The sequence below is a fragment of the Oreochromis niloticus genome, linkage group LG7 (genome assembly GCF_001858045.2).
Source record: "Oreochromis niloticus isolate F11D_XX linkage group LG7, O_niloticus_UMD_NMBU, whole genome shotgun sequence".
In the NCBI taxonomy this organism is placed as follows: domain Eukaryota; kingdom Metazoa; phylum Chordata; class Actinopteri; order Cichliformes; family Cichlidae; genus Oreochromis; species Oreochromis niloticus.
In genome coordinates, this window is record NC_031972.2 from 6,800,537 (window position 1) to 6,817,351 (window position 16,815).

At 40.6% G+C, this 16,815-nt stretch overlaps 1 protein-coding gene across 1 annotated transcript in view; it reads left to right on the top strand.

The window, feature by feature from the left end:
• The window catches only part of jph3b (junctophilin 3b), a 55,180-nt gene that overhangs the window by 20,010 nt on the left and 18,355 nt on the right, over positions 1–16,815 (top strand). Inside the window, exons 2-3 of the mRNA XM_025909259.1 lie at positions 953–1,439; positions 2,956–3,321. Coding sequence (XP_025765044.1) covers positions 953–1,439; positions 2,956–3,321 — 853 coding nt within the window. The remainder of the gene's footprint in view (positions 1–952; positions 1,440–2,955; positions 3,322–16,815) is intronic.

Consider the following 16,815-nt stretch of genomic DNA (forward strand, 5'->3'; position numbering starts at 1 on the left):
ATTGCTTATCTTCTTTTATATTGTGACCGTTCTACAGAAAGACTTCCTGTTAATGCATGTCTGTCATTCAGACTCGTTACAGAATAATTATTTTCAATTATTTTGTTCAATTTATAATGCTGCATTTCAAGCAAAATTACCATTAGTGCAGTCACATCCGTATATATCTCTGAACTCCATATTTAGGGACAGATATTAACCTTTAAAGCCCGAATCATGAAATTGTTGCCAGAAAATTTAAAGTTAAATTTAAAGTTTTTGAAAATTAAGCATTTATTCAGGCAATTTTAAAAAGTCAATTAAATATGAATGTGCTTAAATGAGTTTTAACTTTTCATCATATTTGCTACATCCCACATTTTGTGCAATGTATTGATTAAAATGTATCATTTATGTAAGTTTGACTCACAAAAACTGGGCATTAAGGGGTTAAAACCCTTATTTAGACAGTCTCAGGTGGATGAGGCTTCGGGGATCTCAGGCTCAGACATTATGTTAACAACAAACTCTATGGGGATTTAACTTGAGCCGTCCTACACCCATATATGAACAACTGCACTTTAACACTTTTGTGTTGAAGGCAGGTATTTCTAGGCAAAACTTTTTGGCACATTTTAATTAATGCGACTGTAAGTATTTTGCTTAACAGCTGGCTGAAATGATCACTTGTGAAATCCCTCATTTAACACATAAAGAAAGCCGTTTTCTTCCCGTTTTTGAATTAGAAAGTTTTTATTATGTATCTGACTCTGTAGCTGTGGCAACTATAGTGTCAGTCGACACAGTAAAGGTGTACAAATTAATCATTATGTGTGAATTATTATTACTTTATGACTTTCATTAATGCCATAAAGCACTGATTGTTGTCAGTGGTTGAGATTTTGTTGTTTGTTTATGCATCTCCATGTGATCTTGATCAGGTCTAATCAGTGTTTTCTTCTTTCCCCCTCAGGAACATTTCAGGGTCAGTGGGTTGGCGGGATGCGTCATGGCTACGGAGTTCGTCAGAGCGTCCCTTACGGTATGGCGGCCGTTATCCGCTCCCCGCTTCGTACCTCCATAAACTCTCTCCGCTCCGGTTCAGAGCACAGCAATGGGACAGCTCTGCTGGACCGGACTGGGGCAGTGGTTCCTGGACCTCCCCCCCTTCCTGGCACGCTGACCACCAGCGTCTCCATGTGCAGCACAGGCAGCAGTGGCAGCAGCCCCGCGGTGTCTCGGGGAGGTTTTGTGCTGACGGCGCACAGCGAGGCTGAGCTGCTGAAGGGGAAAAGGAAGGGCGGGCTTTTTCGAAGATCCATCCTGTCAGGTCTCAAGCTGAGGAAGTCAGAGTCCAGGAGCTCTTTGGCCTCCCAGAGGTCTAAACAGAGCTCATTCAGGAGTGAAGCTGGGATGAGTACCGTGTCCTCTGCTGCATCTGATATCAACTCTACCATCAGGTAATGGCACGTAGATGATAGAGATAGTAGGTTTGGGCTGCTGCAGGATACCAGATATAAAAGACCCACAAATACCTTTTTGCACATATAGTTTTCATCCAAATTTGCGGCAATCTGCCATTAGTTTGAAGCCTGTTTCACGCTGTATACTAGGGCACGATTTTAGCTCACTGGCTGAGCAGGTGCGCATATGCCTTCTGACTAAAACGCACCTGACTGGGTTCAAGTCTAACCTGCAGCCCTTTCCTGTCTACTCCGCACTGTTTAACTATCAAATGAAGGCAAAAAAAGCCCAAAAATAAACCTTAGAAATCCAGCATACTGTGTTGGTTAACTAAAACTCATTCCTTGATCGGTTCCACAGTAATCATTCCTGATACCCATCGTTGTCGCTTCTCACGTTTGGTAGAGTGTGTTTTCTTTGTGTTTTAGTTACGCAATCTAATATATTTATCCCTGAAAAGTTCGAATGTACTGTAAAAGTCAGACATTTAACACTCTAAGAAATTCAGGCAGGATTTTAACTCAACAGCAATGTTTACTTGAAAAGTATGTCAATCAAACGTGAGTCTATCCACCAAAAAACATACAACTAACACCACATACTGTGGTCTGATTTCTTAATTCACACAAGAGGAAGTCTAGCTTTGAAAGACTGTGACTGGAATGACTTTGGAACGTGGTTAGTCGAACCTGGTGAGTCAGATATCAACTCTGTCACAGGGTAGTGGAATGACGTACTATGAAAGTGACCTGTCCTTCATTTGGAGGACAAGGATTCAAGGAAAAAACAAACACCTGTTCTTCTTAAGTGCCTTTAAAATGGATTGGGGTACATTCCAAAGGAGACTATAGGTCAAAGGTCAGTATGCTGGTCCACTGGACCGGTGCCTGAGAAGACGTTTAATGCCAGTTTCATTCATTGCGTGAACTTCAGCTTCTTAATCTGGCTTAGATGTTACATGGAAGTGCTTGGCGTCAAACTCCAGGTATGCTGGATTGAGGCAGCTTATTTTGAGTTGAGTCGCCACCTCGTAACCTAATGGCTGGCAGTAGTAGATATTCTTAATATAGTCACCGTGGCACAGAAGTCTGGCTCTGGCTGTTTCATGTGACCTTTTGATGGACCATGAATAAAAATTGATTAAGAACCTGCATGCATCCGCTGTTCAGATCTTTTGTTTGTGAGGTGCAGCAGCTCAACAGAAAGTTAATATAAGAGAGGTGGAAAGGGAGCTGTTGATCCGTGTGTCATGTCTGTGGAAGACTATGGAAAAAAGCCTAATGATATCCTTTAAATACGTATGGGGATTGATTAAATTAATCATTAGTTGTTTTCTTAACAACTTTTTAATAGATGTTTGTGAACTCTAGCCAACACCTAACATGACATCTTCCCAGTGAGTAACAGCAGCTGGTGGTTAAACTTATACATAACTCATTTACAAAGCAATATTTTGTGATCCTTCCATGATTGATTATTTAGTATTTTAATGTAACCTTTCACCTTTTCCAGCCTCGGAGATGCAGACACAGAGCTGACGGTCGCTGATGACGATGTGGACGCCACAGCAACAGAGACCTACTGCGGGGAGTGGAAGAACGACAAGCGGACCGGATTCGGCGTGAGTCGGCGGTCCGACGGGCTGCAGTACGAAGGGGAGTGGCTCAGCAACAAGCGGCACGGCTATGGCTGCACCACGTTTCCTGATGGCACAAAAGAGGAAGGGAAGTACAAGCAGAACATCCTGGTGAGCGGCAAGAGGAAGAACCTGATCCCCCTCCGAGCCAGTAAGATCAGGGAGAAGGTGGACCGAGCCGTGGAGGGAGCGCAGAAGGCAGCAGATATCGCCCGGCAAAAGGCTGAGATCGCTCTTTCCAGGTAGGGAATTATAGGCGTGGTACCTTTTAATGAAGTCATGTTCTAGGTCCTGGTTAAATTAAAAATCAAGTGGTTTGAAACTAGCACTGTACAACTGAAAAAAAGTGCCTTTTAAAGTCATTTTTTATGTTATACACCAATCAGAATTTAATGATACTTGAATCAACAGATGATGCCAGGTGTGGGGTTGCTTTAAGGCCACTGCCAATCAAATCTCACCCACACAGCCCTGATCAGGCAATTTCTCTAAGTGTTAATAAAAAAACGATAAATAAATAGTCATTAAGGGAAATTCCCCCCTAACTTTATAATTTGTCGTTTACTGTCATAGACCAAATGCCAAGTGCCTGAGATTGTAATTTGCTTTGCTTTTCTGACCTTCCTCATATTTACAGCTCTGCAGTAATCATCAGCAATAAGGCTAATAGCATACTTCTTGAAATGTTAGCATATTTACTGCTTTAAAAATGTTGTTGGGAATTTTTTCTTATCTAAAGGCAAAGAAAACCATTATTTATTATACTATGCTGCATTTTTATTAGCAGAGGATGCTAACCAAAAATCAAAGACTTTTGTCCCACTCTTCTTCACAATGTTGCTTCAATTCATTGAAATTTGTTGTTGTCCGTTTATGCACAGCTCTCCTGAAATCCTGCCAGAGCCTTTAATGAGGTTGAGGTCTGGACTGGGTCATTACAGCGACTTGATTCTTTTTTCCTTTTCAGTCATTGTGTTGTAGATTTGCTGCTGTGCTTGGATCATTGTCCCATTGCGTGATGCAGTTTTGGACAACACAGATTAACAACAGATTAGAATACTTTGGTATACAGAGGAGGTGGTGGCTGCAAGACGAAGTCCAAATCATCAGCCCTCCACCACCGTGCTGACAGTAGGTGTGAGGAGTTTGTTCAGATAAGCTGTGTTTGGTTTTTGCCAAATGTCGTGCTGGGCATTATGGTCAGACGTCTCCACAGAAGTCTTGGTGCAACTTTGCAAGCCTAAGCTGTGCTGCCGTGTTCTTTTCAGAGAGAAGAGGCTTTCTTCTGGGAGCTCTTCCAAACAAGCCGTATTTGTTCAGTCTTTTTCAAATTTTACTGTCACACACTTCAAAATTTCACATGGTAACTGGGCCTGTAGAGTCTGAGATGTAGCTCTTGGGCTTTTCATCGTTTATCTGAATGTTGCACGATCTGAAGCTGTTGTGATAACCATAACTGGGAAGATTTTGTAATTGTGTTAATCTTCTTCCTAGTGGTTCATATCTCGCAATGCAGGGTCCGCTGTTTTGCATGCCTTCCTCCACTTCTTCCTATCCAGGACGTCTTCTGGTGTAACATTCACAGCCATCATCATGTCATCATCATATCATGTGTATTAACACAATATGAATTGTGTTAATACACACCTGAACTGAATGCTCGGGACCAGCAAACTGCCAAAATTTCTGCTTTTACAGAGTTGCTCACACTTTCTGATGATCAGTTATTTAAATGAATCTGATTAGCAGCACCTGGCTGCTACTTACTCCCTCTTTAATCCTTTAGAAGTAGTAAACTCACACCTCACAGGACGTGTAATGTTTAAAATGATTAATACGATACTATTGTAAAATGGTTCCCATAGTTTAAACAACTTGTTCATTATATTGCCTCAACGACTTTTATCCTCTTTATTAAATCAGCTTACTAGGTACATCAGTTTAAACATGTTCATAGCAAAACAGTGTTTCCAGGTTCTGGCATGTCTTTAATAAATGGACAAGTTTTACCTGGGGGTGAGTCAGAACCCCTAAGAAAGATGGCAGTGCCAGGGGTGCATCTCAAAAGCCCAGGCATCAACATGTTTATATCTACGGGGTGCTGTTATGTGTTAATCCATCTTAAAACAGCTGTTTTTCGTCTTTCAGCTGTCCATCCTCTGCTTAAAAACAATTGCAGATGGCTTTGTTTTACCATGTAATTGAGATCAGTGACATATTAAAAATAAGATTCAGGTTAAGGTGAAATTAGGGTTACAGAATGATTGAAATTGGCAAGCCAAACAAGCCCATCTGGAGCTGTTAAGACTCTGATAAAGCTGTTCTGCTGAATGGAGATGAGGGCTGATTCTCATTAAAACTGAGTGCATTCAGCTAAAACAATGAGAGCAGTCGGTCTGATGATGTTAATGGGCTTGCCCTGACCTTCTTTACAGCAGCAAGAAACTTTTGGACAGCAATATAAAACAATTTTTTTTGTTGTTTGTTTGTTTTGTTTTTTTACAGCTAAGGGCTCAAAACAGAAAGTAATTAGCTGTCCTGGGACCTGAAGCCACAGATACACATTGATACTCTTGTCAAGTGGGGACTCATCAGAAGTAGGCCTGTGGCCTAGTTTGTGTCCAGACCTTGTTGTTTCAAGGATCCAGGGTATGGCTACAGTACCTCTGGTGGTGACAAAGCTGCTGCTTTTAAACTCTTTCTGTAGAGCTTAGACAGGAAGGAAATAACAGGTATTAAGATGAAAAACTGGAGTAAAGATTAAAAGCCATTATGAGATGAAACGCTTTGAGTTCTTTTAAAAAACATGAAGTATTTAATTCCATGTAGAACTCTTGCCACCTGTAGCATCTATGTTATGAAAAGTCCTGTTTTGTTTTTGGAGTTTTAGCATCGACTTGGTACCAAAGTGTGACATCCCATGTAAAGAGAGAGAAGGGTTCTGTCTCTGTGTATTTACACACACATATCTCTAAATGACATAAATTTTATCAGCTGGCTAAGTATGTGCTGTCTTTCATGAACTCCATGAAATCCACATGCAGAATTTGACACTGCACGGACGGCCTGCACAGCAGAGGTGCCATTATTTGTGTAACAGATTTCACACCCTTCGTCCTGTTTCTGATTTGTGCACACTATTTTCTTTTTGGTTTTTTTCATGTCGTTGAGCCAAACACAGAAAAGCAAACTAGCTCTTGTTCTTGCGGCCAGAAGTTGCCTTCATGCTTTCTGGAGCACATGGGTGAAACGCTTGGACGTATTAGAGAGGATCGGACCCAAAGGTGGCACCTGCTCGCTTAAATAAACACACGAGTCCCTATACAAATGTGTCTGATCTTTTGGCCCCACCCACATTTACCTTTCTAACACTGTGATGACTTTAAAAATGTAAGGCTCAGTTTGTAGGTGTTTGTGTTTGTTTATTTATTATAAAATGGCATGCATTAAAGTGCTTTGGAGGACTACTGGTAAAACTTAAAGCATAGCTTAGATTTAAAGGCTTAGACAGATTTGGCTCTATACCTGTGAGATAAGTATTTAGTGTGTGCAAGTTGACTATTTTGAGTTAAGATATTTTTCCTAACACAAGAACACAGGAGCAGTGAATTGGCTAATAAAAATGTCTAAAATCTTCCTGGATTTTAAAACTAATAATCAGTTATAATATCCTCCGACTTCTGTTTCTAAACTTAAAGGTTTGAATGTGGGTCATAAAATAATTTATATATAATTCATACATTTTTGGGGGGCTGTGGATCATTGTCCTCTCTCAGTTTTGGTTGTGCTTCACCCAAATATGAAGATCTGAACTTTGGCTTTCTCTGTGACTTTGTGTTTACATGCTTTGTTGTCATGTTAGTATTGTATAGCTACAGATCGTGCCTTTTCTTCTGTACAACAGATACCGAAAAGTGTGATTAGAAACAGTTGACTGCAGAGTGACAACAGTGTCAGTCAGCGTGTGAAGCAGCTGTCTGAGCTGTTGTTTTTCTGATTAGCAGTTGACCTTGGAGCAGATCAATAATGCAGTAATGTTTTGCACTCTGTTAATGATGTACAGCACATACGTTTAGGAGCAGATCGCCAATTTTCCGCAAGATGTCAAGTTGCTTTCTGAGATGGATGAGCTCGTTAAAATGGAAATATTGAAAACACCAGAGGGTGTCAAAGAAATGATGCGAGGTGGGACGAAGAGAAAAAGACATAATAAAGTGAGAGAAAAAAACCCATTAAAAGTGAGGGCAGATTTCCGCATTATGCCAACAACACTGGCAGAGCGCCTGAAAGAGCAGGGAGGCTGAATTACTCTCTCACAGACTAACCTGCTCTTGCTTATAAGCTTACCTGTGTAGATCGTGAATGAAGCTGCTGAACATGTCTGTGTTTGTAGAGTGTGCATGCACGAGGAGCTGAATAAGTAAAGAGCCAATCCTATTAGTCCTGCTGACGGTCTTCCACTGAGGGCAGTGTGACCACAGCGAGCTACAGCTGCTCAACTAATTCCTCTCACGCTGTTGAGAAGTCACGCACATAGAAGAAAGAAACACACATAAAAGGTAGCAAACACATCAGCCGCTCGGTTTCTCATATTATGATGACAATATATTAGCATTCGTAGTGATTTGTAGGCTTTTTACAGCACAGGCCAAAACACCATGCTGTACTTTATGAATTTATGAAAACTGTACTTAAATGCTCAACTTGACAGAGACCATTTTTTTAATTAAAAATGAAAAAGTGCATTAGTTTGCTGTAGTAGCTAGTTGGCTAGCTCAAACGGGCATATGACAATATGAGAGTTATGGGTGTGTAACTTTTGCTATTCTGGAGAAGGCTAACTCTTTTCTTGCTGCTTCCAGTTTACCTGTCGATGCTAAATTAGGCTTCAGATTGTGGACCTTTCTCTGGACACAGAGAGCACAGACTGATACATCTGGGTCACTCTATAAAACACTGAAAGCGCTGACTCTTGGTTTTAAAGGCATAAAAATCCCTTCCGTTCACTAAATAGTCATATTAGTTATTGGCGTTCAAATAAACAAAGTTTATTCATCTAATATTCAGTGTTTATCTCAGTCACCGTATTTAAAATATATCTAGAATATATTTATTTGAAACTTTATTTTAAATGTCATAAAATATCTGCCACACAGAATGACGTCAGTGGTGCGACTTTTACTTTGAAATAATAAAGTTTTTCTTGCTTTCAGAGGTCATCATATTCCGATTTTAAGCCTAGTGTCTTCCTTCATTTTAATAAAATGCCGACTTATTTAACAATTTAACTTAAATTCCATTATTGGTATGATTCATTTCATACCCGCAGGGTTTCCTGGTTTATATCTGTTCTTTCCTCGTCACCATTTAATTCTGTGTTTTGCATCAGTTTCATTTTTACTCTTTCTGAACTCTTTTTTAAAAATATATATTCTAGGCCATATATTCTGTTCTTTGTTGCAGTCATACCTCAGTTTATATATGTTTATCCAAAATACAACCTAAAATCTTATCCTGAGCCTCTAACATAGTTTTGAAATATAGCTGGGTGGTTGGAAACGGTACTTTGCAGCTTGATCTTGCAGGTCTAAAACATAAAATATGAAATAAAGACTAATGCCGTAAAAGTTAAGCTAATGTATGCTGAGTTAAATTGTGCTTGAATATTTGGAGGGCAAGAGCTCATGCACAAGTGGGTAGGCCTGAATTATTTTTGAGGAGGGACGGAGTGTCCTTGTTTAAAGTAGGGTGCCACTCTATGCATGCTTAAAGCAGATAAACCCAGATCTTGACACAAACAATATTTAAATGAACTTTTTGCATGATTGCAGTCGGAGCAAAACCGAAACTAAGCATCCATATCAATATAAATAGTTTTGCAAGGTGTGCTGGGACTTTGAGTTAAATGCAAACTACAATATTGCAGGCGGATGGGCATAGCTTTACTTAAAATGAGATTAATGGCAGTGGCCAGTCTGTAGCTTGTGTCATGGTTGTGTTTAAGAAACAAACCGGTAGAGTGTTTCCCTTCTGAGCCGCAACTGTCTTCTTAGACACATCTTCATGTAGCTTTAATCTGTGCTGTGTTGTGATTATTGAAGCCCAAGTTTGACCACAAAACTAGCAATCTAAGTGGCGCCCATGGACAACTGCTTTTGTTTTTCCAACATTCTGCAGATTTTTGCTGTCCCTTGCTGTTGACTTTCATCTATTAAAAGTGCTACGTAGGACACCTGTGTGTGAACTTAAACATGGATCTCTAACCGACAGCAATTTGTATAAAAGGAAAGCATTTAACTCCGACTTAGTGACGTCACTGGTCGTTTGTTTCGACTATCTGAAAAAACTCATGTAAAGTCTTCTGAATGAGTTTCATCAGATAGGGCATCTGGCATAAAAAATGAAACATGCGGAGCTACCTGCTGTGGTGACTCCCAGCTGAAAGTAGCTTTACTACCACATTAGCAAAATTAATGTTTGGAGACTGTGGGGCGATTGGCGATCCCATTGCCTTTGAAATGGTTGCTTCAAAGGAACCAGGTCTGTGACCTCTTGCAGTCAATTGCCGCCTTCAAAATGACTTTGATGTATCAAGATAGCAATAACAAGGCAAGAAGAAGGAAAACGTCTGCTAACAGTTTGGGATTGAATGGATTGAAGTTGGCAAAAAACTGTGATAAATTTGAGAAAATCATAAATCGGTTGCTTCTAGATTCACAGAAATGCTTGTTAACTGCTTACAGTCAGAGTCCACTCTGAGCTGTAACAATACAATACAATTTTATTTATATAGCACATTTAAAAAACAAAGCTATACCAAAGTGCTTCACAATAATGCAATAAGAACGGCTCCATGATGTAGTGATTTACGCATTGACATGGCTTTTAAAGGGTTTCTTGTTTAAGTTCAGCTGGAGATGATCTCGGGGTTGCATCACCGTGGCAACCCCTTAGAACCTCATAGATTTTATACGGAAATTCAAAGATTCCTCCACAAATTGTGATGTAGTTTCATCAGGATGACAATGTAACTGCAAAATGGCACTGGCACTTAATATTCAATTTAATTCAATTTAATTTATGTATCTGCTACCAAATCACAACAGGAGTAACCTCTACAGCTACAACAGCAGAGAGAAAACCCCAACAATCAAACCACCCTGTTTGAGCAAACACTTGGCAACAGTGGGAAGGAAAAACTCCCTTTTAACATTAAGAAACCTCTGGCAGAACCAAGCTCGGGGAGGAGTAGCCATGTGCTACGACCAGATAGGGATGGTAGGGGAAAGTATATATAAATCAATATAGGAGTGTAATGAGAGTACAATCAGTTGAGTCAAGCAATACAGTGTGACTGCCTTGAGATTGAAAACAATCACCACAAATACTTGTAATTGGACTGCAAAAAAAAATTCAATGCAATCACTGGGCAACGACCGATTTTTCCTAGTCATAAGGAGGTTGTTGTTCTATTTTTACTCTAGCGTGATTGAGTGTTTCCACTGTTACAAACCCCACAGTCCACAATAGGAAGGGCAGTGTTGGCTCAAACACACCTGAAATCCCAGACTCATCTGGAACCAGTGTTTTACCTTTAGGTTTCGCTTACCGATTACTTTCATTCTTACTCACAGTTTGGTTATGTTTAGCCCAGAAAATTACACAGAGAGAGGTAAATATGTGTATGAAACAACCATTTTTCTAGTAAACATATAGAAGCTTATAAAAGTAATGCATTTTAAATTCACACATAACTGGCACATAGGTGCATAACTGTGGGGTCGAAACCTGGAAGGGTTCGGGGAGGTTTCTTTGGTTTGTTCATTTGTTGTCAAAGCTGTGGGCAAGATGTGCCAGCTCAAGGGCATTAAGGGGGCAGCAATATGACAATAAACCCCTCTGAAAGCATGGATTTGTAAACATATCATCCTGAGTTAGGTCATTAAAAGGTCATGATGTCAATTGATTGAGTTGTTAGTGAATGCTCCATCCTAATTCAGGATGTGTTAAGCATTTAATGTTGTTTCCACAGAAGCATAAATATATATACATTTATGCTTATATGGAAACAACATGGTAAAGTCCAATTTATTAGTACAGTACGTTTATTTTGGCTTGTTTTTCATCATTTAACATCAGGGTTCAGAGACTGGAGCGTGAAGTTGTCAACACATTGCTGAGGTAACATGCAGATTTTACTAATTTGATGAGTAACAAAGTGGTGATGTTTTAAATATTTGCTCAGGGTAGACAGAGCAGGTTGCTGATTTAGGATAACGGCACAACTTTACTCGCCCAGAATAACCTAACTGTACGTACAGTTTTAGCCTGGCCTAGCTCTCCGCTCTCCTACACACACACACACACACATATAGAAATATCTAACCCAGATTCAGGCAGCAATGTAGCACAGCGCAGAACAGCCTCTCTGTATGTGTGTGTGTGTGCGTCCCAGAACAGAACAGCAGGGTATTTCCTTGTGGAACACCAGGAGAAACCCTGAGAGGTGAAACAGTCACAGGATAATTGCTGCAGTTCTCTTTGAGCAAAATGAAAGCACAATGTGTGAGGATGTGTGGCCCTTCTTCGTCGATTTCTTGCTGTGTGTATGTGCTTCTAAAATTGTCCATAGGCTGAGTTTGAATGTATCTCCTACTTGTTCCTAAAGGCAGGGCAGCAAGCAGAGAGGTCAGAGGTCGGGTTTATCTCCTGAAGAGAATCCAACAGCTGGTAGAAATTCAGGGTCAGCTGTCCACGTGCCTGATGTTACACTAAATCCCAGATTTGTTTATATGTGTGAGTGTGTGTGTGTGTGCGCTTGTGCGATACCAAGCTCATGTGCCCTGATTACTGCTGTCACATGTGCTGATGTAACTGATTTCTCATCAGGCTACCTGTGATTAGTCAGTACCAGATAAACACACCAGTGACTCACTGTGTCACAGGACTCCAGTCGCCGGAGTTCTGTGACCTCGTTTCATTGGTAAGCCTAAAGTTCAGCACACATTGAGTTTCCATCACTTCACAGGGCGTTACACTGACTTACATTCATTTGCCGGTGACTTATTCTAACTTTAATCCAAAGCTGTATTTCATACTGTGTACTCCAGTATTTACACTTACTATTGTGAGCACAATTATATGAACAAGTACTGGGGCTTTGCAGTCACACGACAGCTAACTGCATGAGCTTAGCCTCTCTCTACCATTTTGGATGTCTGACAATATAGAGTCAAATAAATAAGGCCTAGACACTGCCTGTGACTACTCGGCAAGCACCAGTTACAAGGGAATAATGCGCATTTCCTCACCAGCTGGCAAGTCGTTGCTAAAGGCTGATAAGAGCTGCTTTGAAGCAGTCACACAGGCCTAGAGACGAGTGACCCACTGGAAACCACTGGTCACTGTTTCTGGTTGGCATGTTTTAAGGCTTTTAAAGCTGTTTTACTCCAGCTCAGCTAGTAGCTAGCAAGCATTTGCAGACAAGTTGACATCTTCTGTGCAAAGTGTGGAAATCCCAATGCCGTAAAAGCATGCCTGGATAGAAAAAACACACAGTGGAACACTATCCGTTATGGATTAGCCTCCATACGTGGAAGTTTAGGAACAGAAATATCCCAACTGAGACACAGCGGAAGTGTCCATGCTAAAATTGACAGATTTACCTTATGGGGGCTTGTTTTTGTTGGAGTCCCGGCACTGTTTAGACAGATTTATATCCCCACAACATGAGTAATACAGACACACACACATACACTATTAGCAGTGATGCAAACCGGAAAGCTTTGTGAGATATGAATCATCCTCATCATCATCAGCTGGTTCAGAGCGATGACAGAGATGATGGAGGAGCTTAGAGCGTGAGCCCCGGATTAGACTTTCTCTTCCTGTCTCTCTCCTAACCTCATCTCATTGCACTTTGTTGTCTTCCTCCGTATCTCCTCCATCGCTCTGTTTTCATTCTGCTCATGTCCCCTGTCCTTTTATTCCGCCCGTCCTTTTGGCCTTGATATCCCTGCTCATTTAGTGTCCTCTGAGTGTGGCATGTTTTAAGCATCAATGCGGCTTTCTCAAAGTGTGCCGTTAGTTAAGGAACATTTAGAAGGTGTCTCCGAGATGTAAGTTAGACGTGGGGAAGGTGGAAAATATATTAATATACAATATTTTATGAAGCCTTATTTCTTTCTTTTAGGGATCTATTTTAGCACTACTGTGCACGGCAGGTGCTCTACATAACCTATGTGGTGCAGATACTGTATCTGCAGTAGCCATCATAAGTTTTGAGAAGCTTGCTTTTTTGTTCCCTAGCAACAGCCCCAAACCCAAAGATTTGTTGTCTGGCATTAAGTCAGGCCACCGGTTTGTTTCAGATCATAGACTGTATACAAATGATGAATGTAAAATCCAGGATTAAAAAGTGAAGCCAATGCTGAGATGGCTTTAAAATTTGTTCTTTTTTACCACCAGCAGGGGGCGACTCCTCCGGATGCAACAAGAAGTTTATTTATATAGAAGTGTATTAGGAAATATATCTACTTCTCATGCGATATGTGACCTCAGTAAAAACTTTCTTGATTAATTTATTATCTCAAATGCTAATTTGAAGTCTTACAGTATGATGTTAAATAGATGATATATTAGGATAAGCTTTTTTATTAACACATTGTTTGTTCATCCATTTTCTTCCACTTATCCAATTCAGGCCTACAGGGTGGAGTGCTGGAACCTATCGCCACTTTCAAAAGCCGAAAGGCAGGGTACACCCTGAACAGATCGCCAGTCTATTGTAGGGTTAACACAGAGACAGACAGCCATTCACACTCACATTCACACATACTGCAAGTTTACGGCAAGATGCCCCTCATTATTTTTTATTGTATTTATTTTTTATGTGGTGTTTGCATGTCCTCCCTGTTCTTGTGCAGACTGCTTCCACCTACAGTCCAAAGACATGCATGGATTGGGTTAACTGACAATTCTGAATTGGCCATAGGTATGAATGTGAGTGTGAATGATTGACCGACTTGCTCATTTTGGTCATCCTTTTTATTTTGATATCTCGAATTTTACTTTGAAATCTGGAACCGCAGTCAGCTACATTTCCCAACAGCACAACAAAACCTTTTATTTTCTTAACTGAGCTTTGAATATGATAAGACTATGATAGTACTAAAATCCAGGCCTACATAAAAAATATAGCAGCAACAGTGCTAGCTTGTTTCTTCCTGTCCACTCCTGCCATGAATAGGATACCACTGATTATCCTCCTTCCCACAATTAACCTGACAGTGATTCGGTAACGTCGAATATGTAACGTCTTTTAACTCAATCTTTCTTTCAGTCTCACACCAATCTTCTTCACTCTCCATCCTCACACTCTGTACCTGTCCTTTGTCCTCCCGCCCTCCTCCTCATCACCTCCCTCCAGCTCTGCTTCCTTTCCTCTCCTCTTCCTGCCCTCCATCTGTAGCTCTTTTTTTCTTCTTCTCTTGGACAGGATGCTGTGTTGTATAATCGAGCCCTCTTTGAACAGGCAGCTCCTTTCTCTCCAGGCAGTTGATTCATCCAGAAACAGGTTGTTCCCTGGGAAGACGGGAGCAGGACAGGAAGTTGTGGAGGAAAAGATGACACAGAATTAGAGAGAGAGACTTTTTTAAGAGTGGGTTTGTGCATTCGTGACATTTAAACCACGTGAAGATTTTTTTATGTATTAAAAAAGCGCTATCCTTGATTATGCTGTGTAAATTAAGGAAACGGTCCTCTCCCTTTCTTTATACCTCACCTCCCTTACAACCAGGAGGCGTGCACTCACATGGTGGTGGTGTGTATGCTGTGAGCCTGACACAGTGGATGCTGGCAGAGTCCACAGAGGGGAAAAGAGAAACAGAGAGGCCGAGAAGAAAAAATCAATAGCCATCGACATGCAACACTGCATCAAGACTGTTACTGCCCAGAGAGGGAAAAGGGACGGATGGAGAGGCTTTTGTAGGCGAGTGGAGAGCCCTCGGAAAGACAGAGGAAGATAGGTGAATGGAAATAGAGAGACGATGGGGAGAGGAGGGTTGTAATTGAGAGAAAAGATCTATTTGATATTACCAGAGAGAAAGAAAAGAGGGTGGGACAAGAGGTACATGAAAAGGGGTTTGTTATAAAGAAGGCAGGGGCAATTAGAGAGAGGCAAAAAGAAAAATGAGAAATAACAGAACGAGTGAGAGAGTGGTTTTAAAAAGGAGACTGAAAAAGAGGCTGTTAGTGAGATGAAGGGGATGTGAAAAGCCTGACAGCCTGAGAGGCAGTGAGATGAATTATTTTGTGATAGTAAACACATTTTCAAGCAGAAGATTACAGGGCCTGTAAACAGATGAATGCATGCTATCTCATCATATTGTGGCTCTGTAGTAATTGTCCCTCCGCAGCTTCTGTTTGAGGTATCATGTAATATGCTGATGCCTGCGCGTGTTTGTCACCTTCTGGCTCAGGTGTCTTTTATAAAAGAGATTCCATATAAACACACGATGAATGATGCCCGTTCTGTTAATAAGAATACCCCAGAATAAATGCTTTATATGGGCACAGCAGTGATGTGATTGATGTAGGTGGGTTATTCAAGCTTCCATAATGACAGGAAAAGTGTTATTATACAACCAAAGCATTATGACCTTTTCTCCAGTTGTTTTTTTTGGCATTCATCAATTTTCTCCTACTTAGACGTCATTTCTGCACAGAGTAAAAATGACAAAAATCACCTGCTTGGCTCTGAGAGGCTCTATTATGCTCATTTACACCTCCAATTTATTTATTTATTTAATTCTTGGACTCTACTGGAGGTGTTATGCATGATTCACATCTCAAAAAATAATCCTTGATTGTCTTATGGTGCAGCGCTTCAGTTCATTCACTCTCTAAAATGAATAGTTTTAGCTTCTCTTCTTTAAAGGACAGCCTTTAAGCCTGCTTTCTTCTGATTGGCAGCCCCTGCAAAGCAAAAGGATTTAATAGCAGGTGGGTGGAGCTTCTGTGGTTATAGCTGACGCCAACAGTAGGAAAATAAACCGCCTGGAACTGAGTATTTGGCTCAGAGAGATACTTGTACATACACTGACCTTACTTTCTAAAATTTATCCATGTTTCCCCCAGACAACCCCCCTTCTCTGGGGGAAAACACCATTACAGCCAAGGTATGCAGAATAGCATTTTTTAATGCACAATATGTCAAAGTAGCAGAAGACCACACTGGCTGTCAGAACACAAAACTGAAGATACAGTTCACAGGGGCTCACCAAAACTGGACAATAGAAGATTGAAAAACCTCCCCCGCTCTGAAGAGTCTGGAGTTTATTTGTTAACCATGTTCAATTCATTTCATTTCAATTCAATTTAAAGACCCTACAATAACACCAGAGAAAACCAACACATATAACCACCCCCTATGAGCAAGCACTTGGCAACAGTGGGAAGGAAAAGCTCCTTTTTAACAGGAAGAAACCTCTGGCAGAACCAGACAATGATTTCACCCCGCTCATATATAATAGGTCCACTTACCTTCTACACTTGCTTTTCACAATGGTTTAATAAATGTGGATTTTAGTTTTACATATAATACAGATTTGCTTAATAATATATAATAAAAAGTGGGTGATCCACTGTAACTACAGAGGACAAGGGCTTACTGAATGGTTTGTTGAATATGAAAAAGGTATCAGTCTTATGCTGTGACTTTCTTAGTTATCAGATTT